Raw genomic sequence first — 22,045 nt, 5'->3', positions numbered from 1 at the left:
TTATTGGTAAAAATGTTAAAGGAAAACTAACGAAAAGTCCTAAAAAAACTTTAGTTTTAATGAAAAATGACAAATAAAGATGTAAGTGAATAGTACCATGAAAAGTAAAAATATGATTTTTCATTAAAAGTGAATAGTACCGGGAGTGTTTCGTTAAAACTTTCAATTTTTTATAACGTACAGTGAATTATCGACATAGATATCCTAGTTCTATTCCAAATTTACACCTTTCCTCACCACTTTTTGTAGTCCCAAAAACCCTCATTGTATGCCAATCTACTGCAAAATGCCCGATAGGCATAAGGTAAGTAAAGTTTAATCAAACACTGAACTCCAAGGCAAATGGGTGGTTGATATATGTGGATATCGAATGCCCCAATTAATATTTAGAAAAACTAATGAAAAAGGCTTCAAAACTTTGAGTTTTAACCAAAAACCACCTACTAACTTTATTTAATGATAAGGACAAGAGCAAGAAAAAAAAAAAAAAAAAAAAAAAAAACCTAACAAAAGTTCGGTGTGGCCCTTACTTAGCCCATTATAACTTGTTAGGCAATGAACAAGGGCCCGTTTTTTCAGAAAAGCAAGAGTTTTTTTGTTTTCGTGGAGGGTTTTGAGGCAGTGATCATTGATTGGCGGGTCGGAAGTTGAGAAATGGAGAAAGCATTGAAAATCTATGCGGAAGTTCTGAGATTGGTGAGGAGGTTGCCAAAGGACTCTCAACCTTACTATGCCAATTACGCCTGCGAGAACTTCATCAATTACAGAGAGGTCGAGGCCAACGACGACCAAGCCCTCCACGAGCTCTTCCTCAGGGCTTACAATAACTCCTTCTGGGTCCTCAACAAGGTACACAAATTTGTCATTTTTTTTGGTGTGTTTTCGACACTTTCTTGTGAGTTTCTGGTGAACCCAATTTGGGTTTCTTGCGATTGTAGTACTCAGTGGACGATTATATAGCCCATAAGTTAAAGAAAATCTGCTCCACTTAGCGCGTCTGCCAAGTGTTGGATGTGATGCCCAAAAGATCACGAAGATATCCAGGTTGCAAAATGCGACTAAAGTTATAATAATGGAAAAACTTGAATTAACCGAGTCATCATCTGTGCCAATATATGTGGAATACTTTTGTAAAGTTTTCACAAAACCTAATGCCAACATTGATAAAGGGAAGAAATAGAGATTTCTTCAGAGTTCAAATTGATTTTGCATTTAAAATGTAAGAGAGAAAGGAACGCGTGTGCATAACTGTAGTGGTTGAAAGGATTTGCAACACAACAGAACATCCACCATCGAAAAGGTGAGGCCCTTGAGGGCTTCGATGGTGCCCTCTTCTCCATTGGGAGTGAATTCGCCACAATCAGCATGTACAATAAATAATAAGTTTCATAAACAGTATAGTAAGTTTCATAAACAGTATAGTAAGTTTCATAAACAGTGTCATAAGTTTTCATAAACAGTGTGCCGCTAAGTTCCATATATAGTGTAGAAAGTTTTATAAACAATTTGTGTGAGGACTCGTGGGTCTGCGCGTCAGAATTTTTTTTTTTAAATATTAAAATTATGTCTTTTTCATTAAAATTTAAGTTCTTTTGTCATTTTTATTAAAAAAATAAGGATTTTTCATTAAAATTTAAGTCTTTTTAATCAAATAAAGTTATAGCATGATTTTTTTATTAAAATAAACTTAATTCAGCCATTTTCATGAAAGTTCTCTTGAAAATTAGCTCGCAGCCATCACCTAACCTTTGACCCTGCGTTGTATTAATTCCTCATCAAGTCACTAGTTGCTGATGAGAAAACTGTATACAATAGTTCTCTTGAAAATTTTGACTTCGCATTTCAGTCGTCACTTGCTCGGCACAAATAAATTACAAATAGATGATGATGGCAGGAAAATTGGTTTTGACTTTTGAGGTATGCCGTATGCCTCATGCTCATGAGTGACTCGTGTGACTAGTTGACGATGAAAAAATTTGTATACGGCAATTGTACGTAAGAATTTTTCACGACAATCTTGTTTTATATCTAAGTCTTCACTTGCTTACACAAGAAAATAAATAGATGACGATGACTGAAAAATTGATTTTGAGTTATATGTCATGTTCTTGAGTGGCTATGAAAATATTACTCCATTAATTAATCAATACGTACAAAGTCTTTGTATAGGATTGCATCAAACTCTACACAATGACTATATAGGGTGATTGTAAGTAAGAATTTCTCTTGATGATCTTGACTACGTACTTAAGTCACACTTGCTCAGTGCAAACAAATAATAATTAAATGATGACAAGATGAAAATCAGTTTTGAGGTCATCTCCTAGATACAGAAGCTTAACTTATGTGACCATGTACATGAACCAGCTGTGGCTCGTGGTCATCAATTCCCTAGAGAAGGTTCGCATATGTGACTACGTACACGAACAAGCTTGCTGTTTTCTAACGACGATATACAAATATTGATGTATTAAATTTAGAGTTGAGTCATGCATGAGTCACTAGAGCTGGCGCACTTACTGGTATTGTGGCCAATTTCAAGGAGAGAATAGGAAACATGAATCGTGACGAAAGAGTTAAGGGCATAGAAAGCTGGTCAAATAACGGCAATGCCAATTAAAAGCAGCAAACTTCCCAGCACATATATACGATACAACCACAAATATGTTTCCATGAAAGCAAATATTAATATAATTCCAAACTCCATGCATGAACTACCAAATCTATAATATACTTCATGAAATATCAAATCTATAATATACTCCATGAAATATCAAATCTATATATGCTCCACATCTACACACATATTATAACATATGTTTATGGTGTGACTATGGCACCAAATTGTATAATTAACTAGAAAAATGACATGTACACTGAAAATTAAACTGTAGACAAAAGAAATAAAACATGTGAAATAAGCGGATTGATTGAAAAAGAAAAATATTAGTAAGGCGAGAACCAATTAGAAAGTGAGACCTTACTACCTAGAAACATTAAATTTTGAGATTTAAAATAGAATAAAGGGTAATTTTATAAGTTAACAATGAGGCTAAATGCTTAACAAAGAGAAATTACAATAAAAGATCACGAGACCTAAAGATCCCAACAACTTTGGATACTAGGAGATGCCGACAATAGGCGCAGGTGCTTAGGTTTGCAAGGAGAGCTACATAGAGTATTACTTTTTACTATCAACATGTTTATTTACACATTTTAAAGAACGAGTAGTACTTGTGCCTCCTTTATTTTTCTCGAATTTCATTGGATTATTGACATGCTTGCTTACATAAATGAGAAAAAGTTATGGATTAAAAAAAGAGAAGAATGAATTAGAATGAGAATTACATCGGTTGAATTATTGACTGGGAAAATCCAAACCAAATCCGATTTGCTAAAATATTGAGCAGCAGCACCGTCTGATCCGTTTCACTTGTTTGGCAAATATTACCTGAAACTTCATTTTAAAGGAGCAATGCCGAACAACAATAAACGAGAGCAAAATATCCAGTCATAATCTTTTAACCATGCACTTTAGAACTCGTCTTTTCGATATTTAAAAGTCAATGCTGTGGTTTGTCCGAATGATTTTGAGATATTTACCCAAATTGAAGTAAAATATTTACCCAAAATTGAAGTAAAAATATATTCCATTGAACTAAAAAAAGTAGCACCAGATTGTTGTCTGTATAGAGTTAAAAAAAAAAAAAAAAAAAAAAAAATCAGGATAGAACAAGTTGCAATACGAATACCATGGAGATGCTCGATATCTATGGAATATAGTGATCAGTAAATATAGATATTTAAGCAAGATCTAGGTTTAATTTTGTTTCAATCCAAATACGTTAAGGCAATTCAGACATTGTTGAATTTTTCGTTTCGTGCAAACAAGTTGTTGCCAGGTCTAGCAGAGCATTAGAAAGGTCAAAACAATGCATGTAACCAATTTGATGGCATAGATGAAGTTTAAGAGGCACTTGAGTCCCAACCAAGCTAGTTCCATATAAATGGATAGTGATTACAGTTTAAGGAGTTGTAGACAATTTGATGGCAGGGGTGAAGTTTCCTAAATTCCTATTTTGCTTGTCTCACTATAATACCTCAACATTGTCCTTAAGCCATAAGCACTTGCTTGCACGTCTGCTCTTTGTGATTTTTGAAGAAGTCCCCCACTCTTCCCTCTCTTAATTTTTCTCAAGGACTTTGACAAATTGAAGCAATAAGCAAGCAGAAAGAAACAATATTATCATCAACTGTTGGATTTCCTAGCCATGCGCTGGACTTCCTTTTCCAATTCTTCCATGCCCCCAACTTCCTTTATTTCCTGCAACACAATTCGCATATTTAATTGAAATTTAACAGAAATTAAGAACCTTAATTAGTTTGTTTAAAAGCATTAGGGCTGCGTATTACCTTAGGTCCCAAGAACAACCCATATGGGACTCCATTGAAGATGCATGAGTGATGAAGCTATTAAAATTTACAGGAAAATACATTAAGGAAAAAAAAACACAATGACAATTTGAACCACAAAATCAATGTAATTTACCTGGTGGGCTGCAGCAACTTTTCGTAAATAAGGAACATCTGCGATTGGCCCTACCGGAAATCGACGGTGGACAAGTCCATCGTGCACAAACATGTAGGCCATCCCAAATGTTGTGATTCCTAAACCCTATATAAAAAATAAAAATTAGTCACCCCTTTAATTGACCAATCTAACATCGGATAATCAATATATAGCACCTACAAGTTATCGACCAAATACGGACAAAGTACCTGTAGAGATCCGAGATTGAATAACCTTTAAACCCCTTCAATATTAATATTAGGGTTTGACTAGAAAAAAAAAGTACTTACAGCACCAAAACAGAGTCCTGGAAATAGACCCTTGTTAAACAAACCATAAGAAAGAAGGGCAATAGCAGGAACAGCATTGGTTATTGCAAATACATCGTTCAACTCAAAAGGACCATCCCGGGGCCGGTGGTGAGACTGCCGTAGTAAAAAAAATAAAAAATTAAAAAACATAAAAAATTAAAAATTAAAATCGGGGTCACTACAGTAACAAATCTTGCATGGGAAAAATTTAGATTATTAGAGTTGGGAGTTGTGTAGGGCTTACCTCATGCATCTGCCACAGTGAAGCATGCCACAGAGCTCTATGAGCCCACCTTGCCCAAAACTCCATCCCCACCTTTGGAGTTACACAAAACGTGTTTAAATTAATTTCATTGCAAAAATAAAGAATTTGATCAATGAAATTTTCATGATTTTTAATTGCATTACGTACGTACAGCAGATCCCACAGAGAGAGCAAATGTTCCAAACATTTCAGGAAGAAGATATTCACCAACCTGTTTCATAAAAATTAATCAAAATTTAAAACCCATGTCAAGAAAATGAAAGTTAATCCAATTTTAAATATAAAAATGAAATTAGTTTTACCTCTGTTTGCCAATAAAATCTATAGTAAACAGCCATGGCAGCAGCTGAAGTGACTCCAAGGCTGGACATGATTGCAGCAACAAGGTAAGTATACCTCTCTGATCTCTTCCTCTCCAATCTCTCCGACGCACGCAGTGTTATAATATTCAACTTCTCCGTGTCTTCCAAGGCTTTAGTCACAGTCATGTCGTCCTTAACTTTTGCATGATCATTCTCCGCTTTCTTCTCCATGACTGAGCGCATGCTCTTCCATCTCTTCCTGTTGAAGTGAATTGATGAAGAAGCTAAAAGCAAAGAGGGGCTCGTTTCTGAGATGGGTTTTCCAGAAAACGGAGTTTTTCGTTCGAAACTGTTAGTTAAGGTGACTGAAGACACCGAAACTCCGGTCGCCATGCCCTTAAAGCTTCGAGCTTTGACTTTAGAAAACAGCTTGAAACTGAGAGAGAAGTAGAAGCTGGAAATTAAAAGTGCTTTTGAGGAAAAGATGGGATGGGACAGAGTGTAGTTTTAGGTGCAGAGGGGGCGTATAATTAAGGCTTTCAGCTTCAGCCATTATAATTAGTTGAGTGTTTACTTATAAGAGGACTTTCTGTTTCTGGGCAACCATGGGGGTTAGGGTGGCATGTTACTAGTTGCTTTGGGTACAAAACTTTCTTTTCTTATTTAAATTCAATTTTTTGCGATTACATATTTGGTACTACTTGAATCTTCACCAGCCAATACCCTTACACATCCCTTTTAGTCAAGTATGCATAGAGCCCAAACACTTGTAATATGGTTTTTTTTGTTTCTCTCTCAAATTGAGCACATATTCACATCAAGAAGTTACGAACACATTTTTGTTTCGTTCTGTTTTTTGTTTTCATACTTTTTGGAAACTTTAAAATTTATCTAGTGAGCAAACATGTATGTAACAACTCTAAGTATTATTGATTGAGGATTATTGAAATGATGAATGGTAATGAAAGGAAGTACTGGTGGTATAAGTTTATCTTAGTTGTTACCGATAACAACTTTAATAATGGAAGTGATGTTTACTTGTACACTCCTGTTTAGTTTTGTCTTTTGGAGGCAACTATTTTGTACAATTAAAGAGGCACTTGAGTCAACCGCTGATGATCAACTGTATCATGATCCCTATCCAATTTTTGGGTACTACAAAAAAATATGACTCGCTGAATTTGAGTCACTGCCCAAATCATTCCACCTTGTCAGTTTGGTAAGGGGAAGTGATTTTCACGTATCTTTTTTTTTTCTTACACACTCCTGTTTAATCATGCTCATTGATTTTGTTTGATTTGTTTAATCTAATGATTGTACATAAAGATGAGTGTGAGAGAAACTAAAAATGGTGTGTGAAAGTAACTTTCCTTTGGTAAATTTGAGAGTAAGGTGAGGTTTGTAAGCAAAACACAGTGATCATGTCAAGGAAACCCTCTTTATATCCAGAAAATGGTTTAATTTTTGAGATTTGGTTATAATACGTACATGTATTTAATACAATTATTATCTCTATGGTCAAATAATGATTATATTAATTACATATATTCACATAATTATATTAAACAGTCAAATAAAGATTGTATTAAATATATATCGTCGCATGAATTATATCTGTTTTATACCTTAGTGAATCAATCGGCAACACACAACTGTTGCAGCCGCAGGGCTTGTGTTAGAATTAGGGCTTTACTATCTCTGTTTTATGGGCCTTCGTTTCTCATGGGCAAAAGTCTAAGAAAATGTTGGGCTATACCCATCATATAATTTCCATACTTTTGTTGTACATTGGCTATGTTGTGTGTTTATCATCAAAGAAGGAGATATAGGTTTAGGGTTTACCACCACAAACTCTAAATCAAAAACTCTAAACCTTATATTATAAGATGTTTAAGTTAACATCCTCCAAATATCAAATGGTAATTGACAGATGACAGGTAAGTAGTTCAATGTATACATACATACATACATACATACATACATATCATGTTGTATTGTGCTAAATGTCTAATTACGTATGAAAAGGTTCTTGTGCCAATTATGTCCGTAGATGTTTGTTTGAGTATGTAAATTTTAGGACAGATATTATATTCAGTCTAAGACCAGTGTTTAAAATATCAGTATCGGTGGAAATACCGATATACAAATTTGTGAAAATATCGATGGATGTATCGAATATTGATATCGATATCGGTTGCTTTCGGTGGTAATGATGAAAATTTAAATTGAAACTTTAGGGATTGTCAAACACTAGGTTGGACAAAATATAAGAGTTTTAGATATTTAACAGATGTGATAGAAATATCGACAATATCTGTTAATCTTAGCTTGAACTTAAAAGTTTCTCCGAAGTCACCCCCATTTTCATATCTTTCTCAACAGGATGTCACCGGTTTGTTCATTTTTACATGAATCCAACATATTTGTCTCATATATTTTTGCATATAGATATCTGGGCGATCTTCATGTATCCCCATCATGTGATTATCAATAAGGGATATTCCGCCTTTTTACAATTTGGGACCCAATACTTCACACTTTTACGTGTAATGTTCAGTAAAGAGCATACAGGTGGAGCTCCCTTGTTTCTCAGTCAGCTTGGTCAGTAGGTCTCTGTCATACCTTCACTTCCTTTTCCCAGTTCTAAACTTCTAATAAACTTCCTAGGTCGACTCAAATTTTCATCATTATTTCATTACCTTAATCTCTTTTCATCACTCACTCATGAGGTTCCACAGTATCCATATCCAACCGCATCAATTCCTTAATGCTTAAGGCGTAAAAGAAAACAAAAAACAGTTCCTAAACGAACCAACTTAATGCCTGTTATGTGGTGAGGCCAACATGCAGATAATGTTTCTGTGAATGGATTTCTCTACAGTTTGCTTGCATTAGTTTGAAAATATTACAATGGAAAATAACATGATAAATGCTGCAAGGAAATAACCAAAGCCATTACTAGCGGCAGTAAATATTATATAGCATCAAGTATATTCATCAAAGTTAGTTTCTAATTGTATAGTTTGTTATAACTGTGTATGTAATAAGCTTATATAGCAAAGGGTAAAACTTTCAATTGTCATCATAGCTCAATGCTATAAATACCAAATGTAACTTATAATTATTGTTAATGAAAGTATGAGGTATATTCAATAAAGTTGCTTTCTCTCTATGCTTTCTCTCTAAGCTTCCTCTCTAAGCTTCCTCTCTAAGCTTCTATATGGTATCTCTCTCTCGCCTTTTGCCTACAGGCATCTTGGACCTCTCAAGCTTTCGCTCACTTTTTCTAATCTTCGAAGATTGTTGTTCTTCAACTCTTTAATTGTCCTGCTAAGTTCTTGAATTTCATCTCTCAATTCTTGAATGTCATGGTGTCTCTATCGAAATCTTCATCTCCAATTGAGTCGGTGTCACTTCCGCACCAAAATTCATCTTCGTGAAACCCCAACTTCTCAAATTCATATACTTCTCTTACGATTTAGAATTTTGGCGGCATGGTTCCGATAAAGCTCAAGCGCTACAATTATCTTCCATGGCGTGCTTTGTTTGCTATGATTCTCATATGCTACAAGTTGATTGGTATCATTGATGGAACTGAACTGTGTCTTTCCCGGTGCTTCCAGATCATTCGCTCAATCCAGCTTTTGAGCTTTGATATGAAAATATCATAATCTCCTCATCTGATTAAGCTTTGCCTTATCTGAATAAGTAATTCCATTCAATGTTGGTGTTTCATCTTCTCGAGATCTGTGGCTCAAATTTGAACAACAATTTGGTGGTGTATCTGATGTACATATTCATCCACTACGATCTCACCTTCAATCTCTTCAGAAAGGCTCTCTGTCAATTTCTAAGTATTTGTAGCAAATCAAAGATATCTATGATTCTTTAACTACAGATGAAGCACTGGTTACTAATCGTGATTTGATCGATGCTACTCTTGGTTCCTCTGATACCAAGTTAACCTTGGAGGGGGTGTAAAGAGCATCAAGTATAGTCATCACAGTTAGTTTCTAATTGTGTACTTTGTTATAATTGTATATGTAATAAGCTAGGATAGGTAAGGGTAAAACTGTGAATTGCTATCTTAGCTCAATGCTATAAATACCAAATGTAACTTCTGATTATTGTTAATGAAAGTATGAGGTATATTCAGTAAAGTTGCTTTCTCTCTAAACTTCCTCTCTAAGCTTCTATAAATATTCAAGTTATTTAGGCATATGTTTCATAAGCATTTTGTTTCTTGTTTTTTGTTTTCACATTTGATGTTTGAAATATAAGGAAAGTATATAGGAGAAATGACGATGAACAAGCGTGTTTTTTTTTTTGTTGGGGGGAGGGGTGTGGGGAAGGAATAAAGAAGAATGAGTGAAAGTGAAAACAATTCAAAATGATTGATCTACCCTTACTCCAGCTCAACTATATGATTGAGGCACTCCCTTTCAACTACCTATAAAAAGAGTCAGAAGCCTTCAAGCTTAGGACCTTCGTGAAATCAATCAAAGCTTTCCTTCGAAGTGAACAGTGCCCACAATCCCTGAGATCTAAAACTCTTACAGTTCTACCACCCTGTGCATGGTATGATTTCGTTGATATGTCATTCCAACCACCACGATTTCCTCTTAGAAGCATATGTGTGGTACTAAGCCCAATCTAATGTCAGTGGTCTCGGTGGGCTCCTTTAGCATTAAATTGTCCTTCATGGCCTGAATCTTGTAGATTTTTACTGCTTTCTTTAAATTTTCAGTCAATTCACATTTTAAGTCATATAGCTCGGCCCATCAGCCTACATTTTTGCTTTTGAAAATGTTGACAATCTTGACCCATCATAAAATGATTACATTTTTTCATTTTTTTTTTCCTAGTTAAAGTAGGGAAAAAAATTACCAAACAAGTATTTCAGTTTTCAACCATAGTAGTGATCCAGTGGAAATATGGTAGAATTCCAAGTCAAGTTTGCTCCCTGGTCTGGGTTTGAGGCACGAAATTGGCAAAAACACTTCTCTGGTTAAAAGTTTTGAGGAGACATGTGTTGTTTGACTATGACTAGTGGTGGGCTAGAATTAAAGCATTTAGCCTTTGTCAAATGGTTCGGTTTGGGGATGGAAATACTGTATCCATCCTATAACCATGAAAATTAACCATATCCATAATCGCAAATTACCATTGGGAATTATCTATAACCATAATGGATTCCCCATAGGTTAACAGTTATATCCATCTTCGTCAATACAAAAAATATACTCGTTCAATTGATGCATTATAATTTAGTAGATATTAATTTAGTCATTAAATATTTGATGTATAAAATGATTCAATGAATGGGTCTTGTGGAGTATTAAAATTAAAGCATTGAATTTAAAATGGGAACTGTTATTGGTACGCTAGAAATCTCATTTTGCACTCCTTACAAGTATATTTTTCTTTCTAAATGTAGAAAGTTTGGAGTGCTAATGAAAATTGATGTTGGCTGATCTTTGATATCTCCCTAAGCACCATTGAATTCTCATTGATTTTGATTCAAAACTTTTGAAGTTTCTCACAAATGCAACTAAAACAATGCAACTTTTGTATTATCAAGGTAATGGGTTCAGCAAATAACGAATATACATACATACATACATACATACATATATATATATATATATGATTCGGGTACGAACACAGATCGGGGACCCCTATAACCATATCCAAAACCATAACCGAATAATATGCACGGTTTTTCCCCATATCCAAAATATACCCGAAAGTTCATACCTAAATTTGTTCCATTCAGATAGTTATCCACGGTTATCGGGTTTAAAAGTTAGAATTTCCATCCCTACTCTGTTAGGGGTTAGTCTTACTCTTCGGGGTGTAATCTTAGGTTTCGACAAAGAAAAAAGTGTTTCAGTTTTCAGAAAAGTAAAATGGTTATCAAATGGACAAATTTTGATTTTGTGTCTTTCCTTATACATTTCCTCGACATCGATCTCTACCACAATCCTTCTTTCATCTCTCATTCACTTTTGAATTTCCCTCGATCACAGGTACGAAGTGAAAACCAAAAATTAAAAATAAAACAGTTATCAACTAGGTTTCTTTTATTATCTGCAATTTTCACACTGGTTGATTTTCCAAGCATAGCACAGCACAAAATCATCTCGAGTCCTTCACTCATGCATTTCAATTCATGCACTCAGCGCCTCCTTACATACAAAAAGTTTCAGTTCATTAATTCCTGGTAAACCACCTGATTCCATTTCTCCTTTCGTCCTTGACTCAAGTACTTGTAGTTTTCATGCATATTTATACCTCAATAGTCCATACTTATTATAGTATTGAAAGCAGTTGCTAGCTAGGTCAGTAGCTATCATCAAATATGGAAACTGTCTGCCCTAATTCTGTACTGATCTCATTTGTTCTATCAGGAAGGGAGAATATATATATGTATAGCATGTGTGTGTGTGTGTGCGCGGGGAGAGAGAGAGAGAGAGAGAGAGAGAGAGTATAGCTGATGAAGAAATGATCTTGATGACATTTCACTCAAAATAATTGATGTCCAAGACTAAAACAGATGACAGATACTGCTCACTTTGAGGGCCATAGGGTGTCATATCTTTCTCCATCAACTCTCCCTGTCAAAGGTTCAAACAAACACTACTCGATGGTTGACAAGACCTCAACACATTGATTCATCACCACTATAAATATCTGCCAACTTTCATGAATGAACTTATTTGCAAACTATATACTTATACTTAAGAACAAGAAGTTAGTTTTGTTATTGATGAATTTGTTTGAAGTTTAAATAAATTAAACATCAAAGTATAATCCTAATTAATATTTTCTGTTGTTGTAACTTCTAAGAGTGCTAACACTAGCTGCTTAAGTGCTCATTTCAAAGAAAACCCTACCATCACTATCTTTTTGTTTTCTTTTAATAATTTATCTGAATTTAACTGATTTTTTCTTCTTTTCCTTTGAATTACTACTGTGAGCTAGAAAATACAACTATTACTCTATGTCTATTCCGGCTTTTCTTTTTTCCAGCTCTAATGTACTGATATGTAACACACACACCCCCCTTTATAGATGCTGATAGACTAATCCGTGCACTATCGTACTGATTTTACCCCAGTTAAGCAGTTCTTTAGTACGTACAATAATGTGGGTTTTTGCAATTAGGCCAAAGAATCACATGAACCTGTCGAGTGGGTGACAGTTAATTATATCATGGACTACAGTAAATTGAAACCCATTATGATATAATTTTTACCTGCTTTGACAGTAATGAGGTAACTTATAACACTTTTGTACGATTCCAGACATGGTTTTATTAGATTAATTGAGAGTTGCATATGATCTCTAAGTCCATGACTAGATTCTTAATTAATATATCGCTCTATGGACATTGATCCACATCGGTCGCTTTATTGTAGTAGTGATGTAGCTCTTCTCGTACGATTCATAAATACATGGTTTATTGGTTTTATTAAAATTGATTTTATTTTTTTTGTTGTATTTTTGTATACAACGATATATTTATACTAAGAGGTTGAGGAATGAATTGGATTCGAACTTGACAATGTTAACATCCATAAGGTTCAAACTTAAGATCTCTCACTTATAAGTGAAAAGTAATATCACTAAATCGTAATACTAATTGTCATTTTTAACCTGTTAAGTAAACGCTTATCTCTCAACTTCAATCAAATGAGAGGGAAATTAAGATAATCTCTACGGGCTAAGAATCTGATTAATAACTAAACAATGGTTGCTAGACATGTAAGTCATCAACTTTCTACGTAATCATATACCACTAGTTCATGGTTAAGGTTGCTTTCAAAGGCTAATCAAGACCACTTGATTTTGACATTCAACCAACTTATAATTCTGTCTACCTTGCGAAGCAACTGTTTTAGAGCAATTTTTCTTTCTTTTCAATATGTTAAACTAGTTTACTATTTAAAGGAATATTACAAATAAACAACAAAATTTATGTCGTGCTTGCACATATATATCAACTTCGTTGAATGTGGTTTAGAAGCACAACATTTCATTTTATTTCATGCTAAATTATATGTCTCGATTGGTGGGAAAATGGGGTTACCCTCAAATAATCATGTAATTAAATATTAAATTTAATCACATAAAAAATTGAACAAATAATCATGCAATTAAACAAATAAAAAATTTGTTCAATTGCTATATTTAATCACATAAAATTTTGAACAAATAATCATGCAATTAAATATTAAATTTAATGCATACACATGAGAAAAACCAATGCCAAAATGAGGAATTAAGTTACTTTGGTTTTGGAATGTCATCTTAGTCCTTTGAGTTTGGGTGTAGATGATTTCAAAATTTGGATGTGTTACCCTCAAATCGCCAGTACGGTGGCAACAAATTTGGCTAAAACCTCTATCGTTTCATCTCAAAAACAAAAATACTCAAGGCGAATGTTCCACATTATGTACCCTTAAGACAATTTACATCTCTCTACGTTGTTCATGGTTGATCGGCACCCTTCTCCCAAAATACACCGACCACATCCTTACGATGTTAACACTACAAAGATAAGGCTTTAATGGACTACAATTTGTTGAACACTCTCTCGTATTCTAGCATTTAGTGCACCATATATTTAGACTATGCAAATATCAAACAATGATTCATGACTACGGGGGGACTTGCCTATTTATAAAGGTTAAGATACATTTTTAAAAAGTAGTGACTATTCATGAAGAGTAAAAAATTGTAACTATTGATTTAAATTCAAGTGTGGACAGACAAATCTTTCTATCAAAAGACACCGCTTTTAATTTCCAATCAATTTATATAAGATCAGTATTAGTTTTCCAACGGTATTAATGACCTGCATCAGTGAGTAGTTGTATAATTATAATTGATTTGTATTCTTCTTTTTATTTGCATTTTCTAGGCCAGTAAAATGTTTTTTAAAACTTGTAGGGTGCTTGTAACTCAGTTAGTTAAAGAACATTCATCCTTATATTTGTTGTCGTGAATTTGAATCTTTCATCCCCATTATTTGATGTATAAAATAACATTACTTTCCAAAGCCTTCATAATTAAAGTAACAATTTGAGTATAGTTACAATTACATACTTCATCACTATTGTCCCTCAAATTAAATATTTTCTTTCCCACAACCCTTAACAAAACAAATACTAATAATTGTAAGGATATGAAGTTCAAAGTCCGTCACTGGAGAGTGAAGAAATTTGGCATGGTTACTCTCCTTATTGTCAATTAATTAGTTTTTAGAGTGGAATTAACTTCATTCATCATGGCAATTCATGGTGTTGAGTTTGCCCAAATGTGACAACCAACATCCACATATGTTGCATGTCACTCAATTAAAACTATCCACGTGCTAGCTAGATTAAAAAATTCGTCACACTTGAGAGAGCATGTCAGAATATAAAGTTTAAAGTCCCACATCAAAGAATTAAGAAATATTACATGAAGTTATATGGAGTTAAGTCATTCCCTATTGCATGAATGCTTGAACAATTGTCTTTTAATGATTGAGCATTTCAATAAAAGAACAAGAGGGATTTAACTATGGATGTAGAAGTTTTCAGGTTGACGAGCTAAGGGTCCACTCCAACAACATTGATACTGTCCCCACTTTACCACCTGCCCAATCCGTCAGGTGTGAGGTTTTATCACAAAAGGCCTCGGTGTTAGTTAGAGTGGGGTAATTCTATTCAAAGTGCTTCTCTCCTTTCCCTCTGGCCGATGTGGGATAAATGGGATTCCAACATGCCACCGCACATGAAACCCCATTTTGTGGGTCGCACGTGGAGGTCCACACATCGGCAACCACGTGGAGCCAAGTCGGGGCTCACCCAACACGCGGGGCCAAATGGGGACCCACCAATCACGTGGCAGTACGAGCCCGTCCCCTGGCTCTAATACCATGTAGAAATTTTCAGGTCGACTGGTCGAGGGCCCACTCCAACAACATCGATACTGTCCCCACTTTACCACCTGTCCAATCCGTCAGGTGTGGGGTTTTATCACAAAAGGCCTCGATATTAGTTAGAGTGGGGTAATTCTATTCAAAGTGCTTCTCTCCTTTCCCTCTAGCCGATCTGGGATGAATGGGATTCCAACAATGGATGGATCATGGAACGTATTACATGTAGAGTCTATTAGACAATCACATACACATACATCACCACCATGCAACAAGGGCAATTACTCAATCCATCAGATGCCCTTTCTAACCTATATTATTATGCACCATACGATTAAAGTTGATATTATTAATCAATAAAGAAAATAATGACAAATTAGGTAAGATACATCGTCATCAACCCATCGAAAAATATGCACATAGATTTCACACATAATTTGTTTATATATATTAGGGTTCTCTTTGTTTCTCCTATACCTCTAACTTTGGACAAATAGATCTTGAAATTGTCAAATTAAGTTGCAGCCATGAGTAGAGGTGGGAGCTATGGTGGGGGACAAAGCTCATTGGGGTACTTGTTTGGCTCAGATGATCAGAAACAAAGTCCACCTCCAACAGCTAAGCCAGTAATACCCCCATATGGCATCGATAGATTTGATTCCAGCACTGAATTTAAGCCTCCAGATACTCCTACTAACTCTTCAGAAAAACAAAAAAATTCCAACAACTATCACAGAGCTGAGGGCCAAAATTCTGGGAACTTCTTAACTGTAAGCGCTCCTTATTTTTTTGTTTTTTATTTTTTATTTTTATATTTTTTATTTTTTATTTTTTATTTTTTGTATATGAACTAAATTTTGAGAATTCAACTCTGCTGCTACACCTTAATTATTATAAATTTATAATGTATTTTTCTACCAAATGATATTTATTCAGGATCGTCCGACAACAAAAGTTAAATCAGCTCCTGGTGGAGATTCATCACTTGGGTACTTGTTTGGAGCTAAGTGAGTACTTTAATTTCTCCCAAATTCTACCTAGCTAATATATATTTTGATTGTGATTTTGGGAGAAATTAAGAAAAACTTGTGTATAATAAGAGGGATCTATCAGTCCCCATAAGTGTGAGATTTGCAAGGGTACGTACTTCAATTTGTTTGCTTTATATTTGGAGGCTGGGAACACGAAGATGAAGATCAAAGACTGGGTATATAACTACAAAAAATGTACGTTTTAATATCTCCCCTTATGATGGAATTTATTGGCTAGGTTAGCATATATATATATATATATTTGGGGTTTGCTAAGTTTGTAATATTACACTGCTATGTATGAGTATATGATTTTAAGTTTTCTTTTGGTATTTGAATTATGTATGGTCCAATTATATGTAGAATTGTTTGTCTATCATACACACTGCCAGATTTGGAAACTCGAAAATGACCCCGTTTTGGGGTTCGTTTGAACTTTGAAGATTGCCAACTATGTTCTCACTAAATCGAACTGGTACTCGTTTTTTCTTTTCCTTAGCTTCTGTATTGATTTTTTCTTACCAACTAGTGGAAATTTAGTTCATGGTTTGGTCTTTCTACGTCTTCCAGTTGTGGCTCTGTATTCTCATGCTATATTCTCACATATGTTTTTTTTTTTCCTTCATTTATTTTCCAATTAATTTAATGCTTACGATTTCCAGTAATTTCATTTGATATTGATTCTTCCAATGATGTGTTTTTTTTTTTGTTTAATTAATTCATGGCCATGGAAACAATACTATTCGTTTCCACGTACATTGAGTTAATCTCATGTCGATGATTAAAGCTTTCAACCTTCATGTATAGCTTGTGTAGTTATCGCAATTTATGTTTAATCATAAAACTTGAATAAACTATTACGTACGTACTTTTTCTTATCTCTCCCTAGCTTGATTATTTTTCTGTTTCTTAATGTTATGGCGGAAACTGAAAATTTGTTCCTGGAACCAACTTTTCCTTATATTCTGCATGTCCTTTGAATGTTAGACATAAACCAACTCCACTTAGATAAGTAGCATTTTGTCGATTGGATCATCATCACCTTATATTATTCATATATATGTTTATATGTAGGTTATATAATGGTTGTTTCTTTGTCTATGTGCTTCTCACCCTCTCCATACGATTGAAGAAGACTGATAATTAACCATATTAAGAAGGTTGAAAACAGTATGAAAATTGTGCTTTAATTTGCCACATCGTGGAGCCTGGTTTTCACTGCCTTCATATTAATAAGTCTGCAATCACTTGCTGAAGTAAATTAGACTTACTGGTACTGCTGTTATTTGCCTGACTAATTAAGCGAAGAACATACATGCAACTGATGAAACATTGCATTATTTAAGGAGGCCTGTTTTGCAAGATATCTAGGTTTGCTAGGTAGCTAGGTAAACATGAATTTCAACCAGATTTCAAGCTGTTATTGCATGAATATATAATATATGTGGCCTCAAGAATATCATTAAAAAATAACATGTGCAAATGCAATTGCTTTTTGTTCTTGTTTAACAAAAAATAACATGTGCAAATGCAATTGCTTTTTGCTCTTGTTTAACCCTTGATAACCTAATCTTAACTCATATTGGCGCGGAGCCACACCAAGGCTACGGCAGGCTGTAGCCGTGAAAGGGTTTGCGGCAATGTATGTACTTTGGTGTATAGCCTAGTATAATAGACAAAATAAATGCAAGAAAAATGATTTTTTTTAAAAAAACTAGCCCAGTGAGTATTTAGCACAACTAAAAATATAAAAATTACTATGGAAATTTTGATGTCATTTTGTTCAAGATTATTCTGTTTTGATTGCCTTTACTTCTACTTTCATTGTTTTGTTTTGTGCTAGTTGTGTGGTTGTAATTGAGATAGTCCATATATGATAGTTTTCTCTCTTCTTCTTGTGTTTGGATCTAAAAACATATAAAACTAGATGATTTATTGTAATTTTTGCAGTTTGCAGTTGCTAAGCTTATTAAGTTCATGCCAAACAAATTTTAAAGTATACAAATAGAAAAGTTAAACTTAAATTTTTGCATCAGTACGTATATAGAAAAATATATATATAATTTAATTTTAGAGTATTTTTTAGCTAGCCAACCAATAAAAAATTTTCTGGCTCTACCCTTACTCATATTCCCAACACCCCTCGCCACTATATACGCAGTTGTTGTTCTCTTTGCATGCTTAAGTTACAGGAATTCTGGCAGCAGATTATGCCATGCATCCTGACATAACTAAAGCTCTCCATTATTCAAATGCTTAAGGCAACAACTCCTGGGATCATCAGCTACATGAAGATTTTTTTTATCCATTTTCATATTTCTTATATTTGAAACTTCTATAACAAAAATAGAGTGTGTTTTATCTTGAAATATCTTCAATTCATTAAAAAAAAAAATAAAAAAAAAATAAAAAAAAAACTAGATTACTCATATATACAACCTATCACTTCAATATCATACTTAAATACAAACTCACATTACAAGGCTCAACAGTACTGATCTCTGATTGTAAAATACCCTCAATTATATGCTCACCATTGTAGCACTGTTTACTATGCCTCATTTTGCCTTGTTAATTCGTTTGACTTCGTTAGTAAATGTCATGCCTGATTGGTTTCTAAAACAATATTACTTAGTTGCTTTTTACACGTTTCGTTGTTTTATTGTCTTAAATCAATGGGGAAAATCACTAAATAACACATAATTATTTCATTATTCTTTTTATGATATAAGCAATATTTTACATCAAATTCATCTAAACTACAAACAGAAATGCGCATTGTTTTACTAAACATAGTTAAAGCTCATATCTGCAAAATTATTCTATTAATTATAGAATTAATAATCGATTGCCTTTTGCCTTATTCAAAAAGGTCACTAGAATTTAATTTTCTAAACATTAAATTTTAATACTTTAAAATCGTATTAATTTATATTTTTCTGTATATTTAATTAATAACGTGGCAAACGTTGAACCGATTTCTGCATTGCAAAAAAGCCTATCCACACTTTCCACATGTCTCGTTATTTGGGAATACGGCCCAACTTGGTCTCTTAATTGAGCTTACTTTGACCACTGGGTTTGTCAAGTCTCTTCACAAAATTAGCCCAATATTTTCTTCTCAAAGCACCTTAATTTTATTTTTAGGAGTTTTAATGAAAAGCCCGTGGTACTGTTCACTTTAACGAAAAATTACATTTTCACACTAAAAAGTCAAACATGGTACTATTCATTTTGCCCTTTATTTTGTCCTTATCGTTAAAATTCAAAGTTTTCAAGCCATTTTCATTAGTTTTCCTTTTAATCTTTCGCATGTGGACTTACACATATAATGCAACAGCAACGTGGATGAAATTTAATTTGATATAAATTTAATTTTGTGAATTATTATTCGGTTTAGTCTAATTTATCGGATTAGGTCCCATAATTCAGCTTTTTTATTTATTTATTGAATTGTGATAAATATCATCCCTTATTATTGTTGTAGCTTGTTTTATTTGACAGAGAGATAGAGGGTCCGGCGGTACAGAGAGATGTGTTTGTAGGGTTGTGTAGAGGATGTGTTATTCCCCTTACGCAATGCCTTTATTTATGGTAATAAAGGAGGGAATAATCCTTCTTCTCCAAGGAATACAAGTCGTAATAGAGAAGAATAACTAGTATCAAATCTAATCTAGGATTTACACAATCACACTTAAATAAGAAGTTTATAACACTCCCCCTTAAGTGTGTAAATACTCAAGTAGATTCCGTATCATGTATAGTTGAGGAAGTCGACTAGTTGGCACTGATTCTGGGAACACGTTAGTCTCAAAGTAAAGTAGGAACTTGCATAAGGAACTAAAACTTGCATAAGGAACTAAGTCTCACAAAAAAAAAACCCAATGGCTATGGTAAAACCCAAGTAGGGACAAAAACCCATAGTAAAAGGAAAAATGCATAAGAAATGCAAAGTCAAATGAAATGTCTACGGGACGTCATCAGGGATATGATTAACCCAAGGTGGGTGCCTCATCAAAACCTCGTTAGGTAGCAAAAATCCAAAGGGAAAAATGCTCCTAATCATAGGGGAAATGAGTACATCAAGATCAAGCAAGTATACTTTCAGGATATTCCCCTTGAGTTTGACATAATTCAAAAGAGAACTAACAATGTTACAACTCAGAAAGTTTACGCATACCAATTCCTTGAACAAGCTTTTGAAACGTCGCATTCGGTAGTGATTTAGTGAAGAGGTCGACTAGATTGTCTTGTGCATGGATTTGCGTGACTTCAATATTTTGATGCTCTTGCTGTTGATATGAGAAGAAGAACTTCGACGCAATGTGCTTGGTGTTGTCTCCTTTGATATAACCCTTCTTGAGTTGTTCGATGCATGCTGCATTGTCTTCATAAATCGTCGTCGAGACGTCAACAACGAAGTAAAGATCACAGAAGCTTCGAATATAACTCACAACTGCTTTTAACCAGAAGCATTCCCGAGTTGCTTTGTGTAAGGCCAAAATTTCAGCATGGTTAAACAAAGTGGCAACGAAGGCTTATTTAGTTAACCTCCAAGAGATTGCGGTGCCTTCAACGGTAAAGACATAACCCGTTTTAGAATGCGCCTTGTGCGGATCAGATAAGTATCATGTGTCAGTGTAACCAACAAGGAAAGAATCGACTCGAGATAAGGGGGTGCGGCATTACTTGAGGATCCGTAGGGATAGAACAAGCCCAAATCTGTAGTACCCTTAAGGTAATAGAAGATGTTTTTAACACAAGTCCAGTGTCTGCATGATGGTGCATTATTGTATCTTGCCAAAAGATTAATAGTGAAGGAGATGTTGGGTCTAATGCATTGAGCTAAGTACAATAAAGTGCCTATCTCACTTAGATAAAACTTCAGGCTCCAAAATCTCTTCACCATCCTCCCTTAGACGAAAATGATCTCGTTTTGCATCTAGTGATCGAATGACTATAGGAGTACTCGAAGGCTTCGCTTTATCCTTATTAAAACGGCAAAACACCTTCTGGGTGTAGTTCGATTGATGTACTAAGATTCCATCCGAACAATGGTCTATCTCGAGATCGAGGCAGTATCGAGTCTTTCCTAGATCTTTCATCTCAAATTCTAACTTCAGGTGTGCAGTGGTTCTTTCGAGCTATTTAGGAATTTCGATGAGGTTCATGTTGTCGACATAAACTGCAACAATTGAAAAACCAGAATGTGACTTTTTAATGAACACGCAAGGGCATAGTTCGTTGTTCACATATCCTTGACTAGTCAAATGCTCACTTAGACGGTTATATCACATTCTTCCGGATTGCTTCAAACCGTATATACGCCTCAACCGAATTGAGAGCGTGTTCCAAGGTTTGGAAATATTTGATCCAGTCAATGTAAGTCATTCGGAAACTTTCATATAAATTTTCATATCAAGATCCCTATAGAGATACGCAGTTACTATATCCATCAGCTGCATACTTAGTTTTTTGGAAACTACCATACTAATAAGGTAACGAAAAGTAAACAGGTGAATAAGTTTCGTGTAATACCTTAAAAATTTAAATACATGAATTAGATATTCATAATTATGAATATGTGGAGAAAATAAAAAATAAATCAATTTATAGTTATGAAAATTGAATTGAGAAA

The 22,045-nt window shown here is 34.3% G+C and overlaps 3 protein-coding genes across 4 annotated transcripts; 2 read left to right on the top strand and 1 right to left on the bottom strand.

The window, feature by feature from the left end:
• Positions 1 to 654: 654 nt before the first annotated feature.
• LOC148696272 (LYR motif-containing protein At3g19508-like) lies at positions 655 to 992 on the top strand. Its single transcript, XM_088695157.1, has 2 exons — positions 655 to 849; positions 939 to 992. The coding sequence occupies exons 1-2, from the start codon at positions 655 to 657 to the stop codon at positions 990 to 992; spliced, it is 249 nt and encodes an 82-aa protein (XP_088551283.1).
• A 2,941-nt stretch (positions 993 to 3,933) lies between these two features.
• On the bottom strand, positions 3,934 to 6,113 carry LOC137711109 (beta-carotene hydroxylase 2, chloroplastic). 2 transcript variants are annotated; one of them, XM_068450315.2, is made up of 7 exons: positions 5,449 to 6,113; positions 5,298 to 5,357; positions 5,126 to 5,197; positions 4,861 to 4,995; positions 4,550 to 4,675; positions 4,414 to 4,470; positions 3,934 to 4,324 (listed from the first exon to the last, which is right to left on the bottom strand). In XM_068450315.2, the coding sequence occupies exons 1-7, from the start codon at positions 5,839 to 5,841 to the stop codon at positions 4,250 to 4,252; spliced, it is 918 nt and encodes a 305-aa protein (XP_068306416.2). In that variant the 5' UTR covers positions 5,842 to 6,113; the 3' UTR covers positions 3,934 to 4,249. The 2 variants fall into 2 exon arrangements, with proteins under 2 accessions (XP_068306416.2, XP_068306417.2); XM_068450316.2 differs by lacking the exon at positions 4,861 to 4,995.
• A 9,720-nt stretch (positions 6,114 to 15,833) lies between these two features.
• Positions 15,834 to 16,731, top strand: LOC137709802 (protein SPIRAL1-like 5). Its single transcript, XM_068448785.2, has 2 exons — positions 15,834 to 16,146; positions 16,313 to 16,731. Exons 1-2 carry the CDS (start codon positions 15,904 to 15,906, stop codon positions 16,385 to 16,387), a joined length of 318 nt encoding a protein of 105 aa, XP_068304886.1. The 5' UTR covers positions 15,834 to 15,903; the 3' UTR covers positions 16,388 to 16,731.
• The last annotated feature ends 5,314 nt before the right edge of the window (positions 16,732 to 22,045 follow it).

Source organism: Pyrus communis, chromosome 6 (genome assembly GCF_041283825.1).
Source record: "Pyrus communis isolate YQ-2024b chromosome 6, ASM4128382v1, whole genome shotgun sequence".
NCBI lineage: Eukaryota > Viridiplantae > Streptophyta > Magnoliopsida > Rosales > Rosaceae > Pyrus > Pyrus communis.
This window is presented reverse-complemented; position numbering and strand designations above follow the sequence as displayed.